This window comes from Nanorana parkeri, unplaced genomic scaffold, assembly GCF_000935625.1.
Source record: "Nanorana parkeri isolate BGI_ZX_2015 unplaced genomic scaffold, ASM93562v1 scaffold4009, whole genome shotgun sequence".
NCBI lineage: Eukaryota > Metazoa > Chordata > Amphibia > Anura > Dicroglossidae > Nanorana > Nanorana parkeri.
The window spans coordinates 10734-12509 of record NW_017310276.1 but is presented as its reverse complement, the minus strand read 5'-3'; the positions used below and the strand labels follow the sequence as shown (position 1 = coordinate 12509).

General features: G+C 49.6%; 1 protein-coding gene across 1 annotated transcript in view; it reads right to left on the bottom strand.

The window, feature by feature from the left end:
• LOC108803671 overlaps window positions 1–962 on the bottom strand; it is a 9137-nt gene extending 8175 nt beyond the window's left edge. The window contains exon 1 of the mRNA XM_018575494.1: window positions 905–962. Coding sequence (XP_018430996.1) covers window positions 905–962 — 58 coding nt within the window. The remainder of the gene's footprint in view (window positions 1–904) is intronic.
• Between the last annotated feature and the right edge of the window lie 814 nt (window positions 963–1776).

Here is a 1776-nt window from a genome sequence, read left to right as displayed (position 1 = left end):
TCAGAAATTTCCCAATGAGAGGTGGGCAGAAGCAGCACTTCTGTGCTAATACAATAGATATTATTATTACACGGGATTTACATGGTGCCAACAGTTTGCACAGCACCTTATAAAGTAAATGGAGACATCAGTGTACACAGAGAACTGCTGTGCCGGACTACCGACACCAAAAATTCTCTAGCCCAACCAAAAGGACATCTGTGACAGCTCCACCCTTAAAGGAGAACTCTGAGGTCAGGTCTTTCCCCCATAGTTCTCCTCAGGGTAACGGGAGGACACAAACTAGCGTCCTCCCGTCACCCTAGGCTCAGTATATAGGGAGCTACAGCTCGCGGTATACTGAGACGCCGCAGCCGGAGCGGATCCCGACATCGATGTCGAGATCCGCCCAGCTGCGTGAGTGACAGCTGGCTCCTCCTATCTAGAGGCAGAGCCAGCTGTGCCCGCCCCCTCCCCCGTCCGTTCCGCCAGTCAGCGCTGGAGGATCGGAGCGGGGAGGGGGGAATCCCGCTCACGGAAAAGAGCCATGACAGGATCGAGAAGTGAGCGAACGCCGGTATGTGTTCGCTCACCTCCCGATCTACTGAGCCGACCTGTGACAGTCTCATTGTCACAGGTCGGCTAGAACTATGAGGTGAGTGAAAAGCACCCCCTCCCTCATAGTTCTCCTTTAACAAGCCATCAGTCCCTGTGCAGCTAAATCCAGATAATGGTTCAGACCTCACACAGCCCCAACTCTCTCATAGAACTCTTGGTATCTAAGGCTGTCATTCAGTGAGCGGAACATCCAATGGGTAAAAGGAAAGATCTGAGCTCCTCCCTGGGGAAGCCTCTAAATAAAGGGGGAATATCACAAATCACTGATTTCTACTACCAGTAAGTGTGCGCGGCCGCTATCACCTACCTTCCTGTGCGAGAGACCCCGGGATCACCAGCAGCAACACCAGCACACGCAGCTCCATCTCCCTGAATAACATACAAAATGATGATTAATGTCGGCTGTGCGAGAATGCAGCATTGGTTTAGTAGAATAGGAACGGGACTTTATGGCCAAAAAGGTGTCTGGACCTTGTCTCATGTGAGTGGACACAACCATTGCAGACACAGATATCTAACCCGACAGCAGAGCCATCTCCAACAACAAACACGGCTCTACACCTCTTCATAGAGAGGAGTCCACTGACTGACAACATGGCGCCATTACATCATTGAGACTAACGAGATCCTCACATTTCTGCCCTGACAGAGCTTCGTGATTGGTGAACTTGCTCAGGTTTGGTTCTCGGGTGCATTTGGCAAACGTGCTGAAACATTTTAATGAAATCAACAGTAGGGATGGGCCGAGTGTTCGATTTGAAGATGAGTTCGAATCGAACACCGGCAGTTCGAGCGCTCGCCGGACGTTATGGGTTGTTCGCGGTTTGTTCGACCGTGGACATTCCATAATACAAAATGCCCACCGAAGCTCTGACAGACAGATAGGTATTCACAAAAAAATATATTACTGTATTTGGCAAGTGCTTATATCTCCTTTATAATATGCTAGGTTCCTGGTTGTCATGCTGATCCTCTGGCTTTAATCATGTGAGTCACTGCCCAGGATCAAGGATACAGATTAGGATTTCTGACTCCTCTGATCTGTATTCTCAGGGTCAGTCACCGGGGTTTTCAACTTAGTTCAACTCTGTCCTCCATCATTGTGTATTACCTGCAATCTCTGTACGTTGTTGTTGTTGGTCGAAGTCTTTTCCCTTTCTCCAGCCTCGGCCCTCTCAG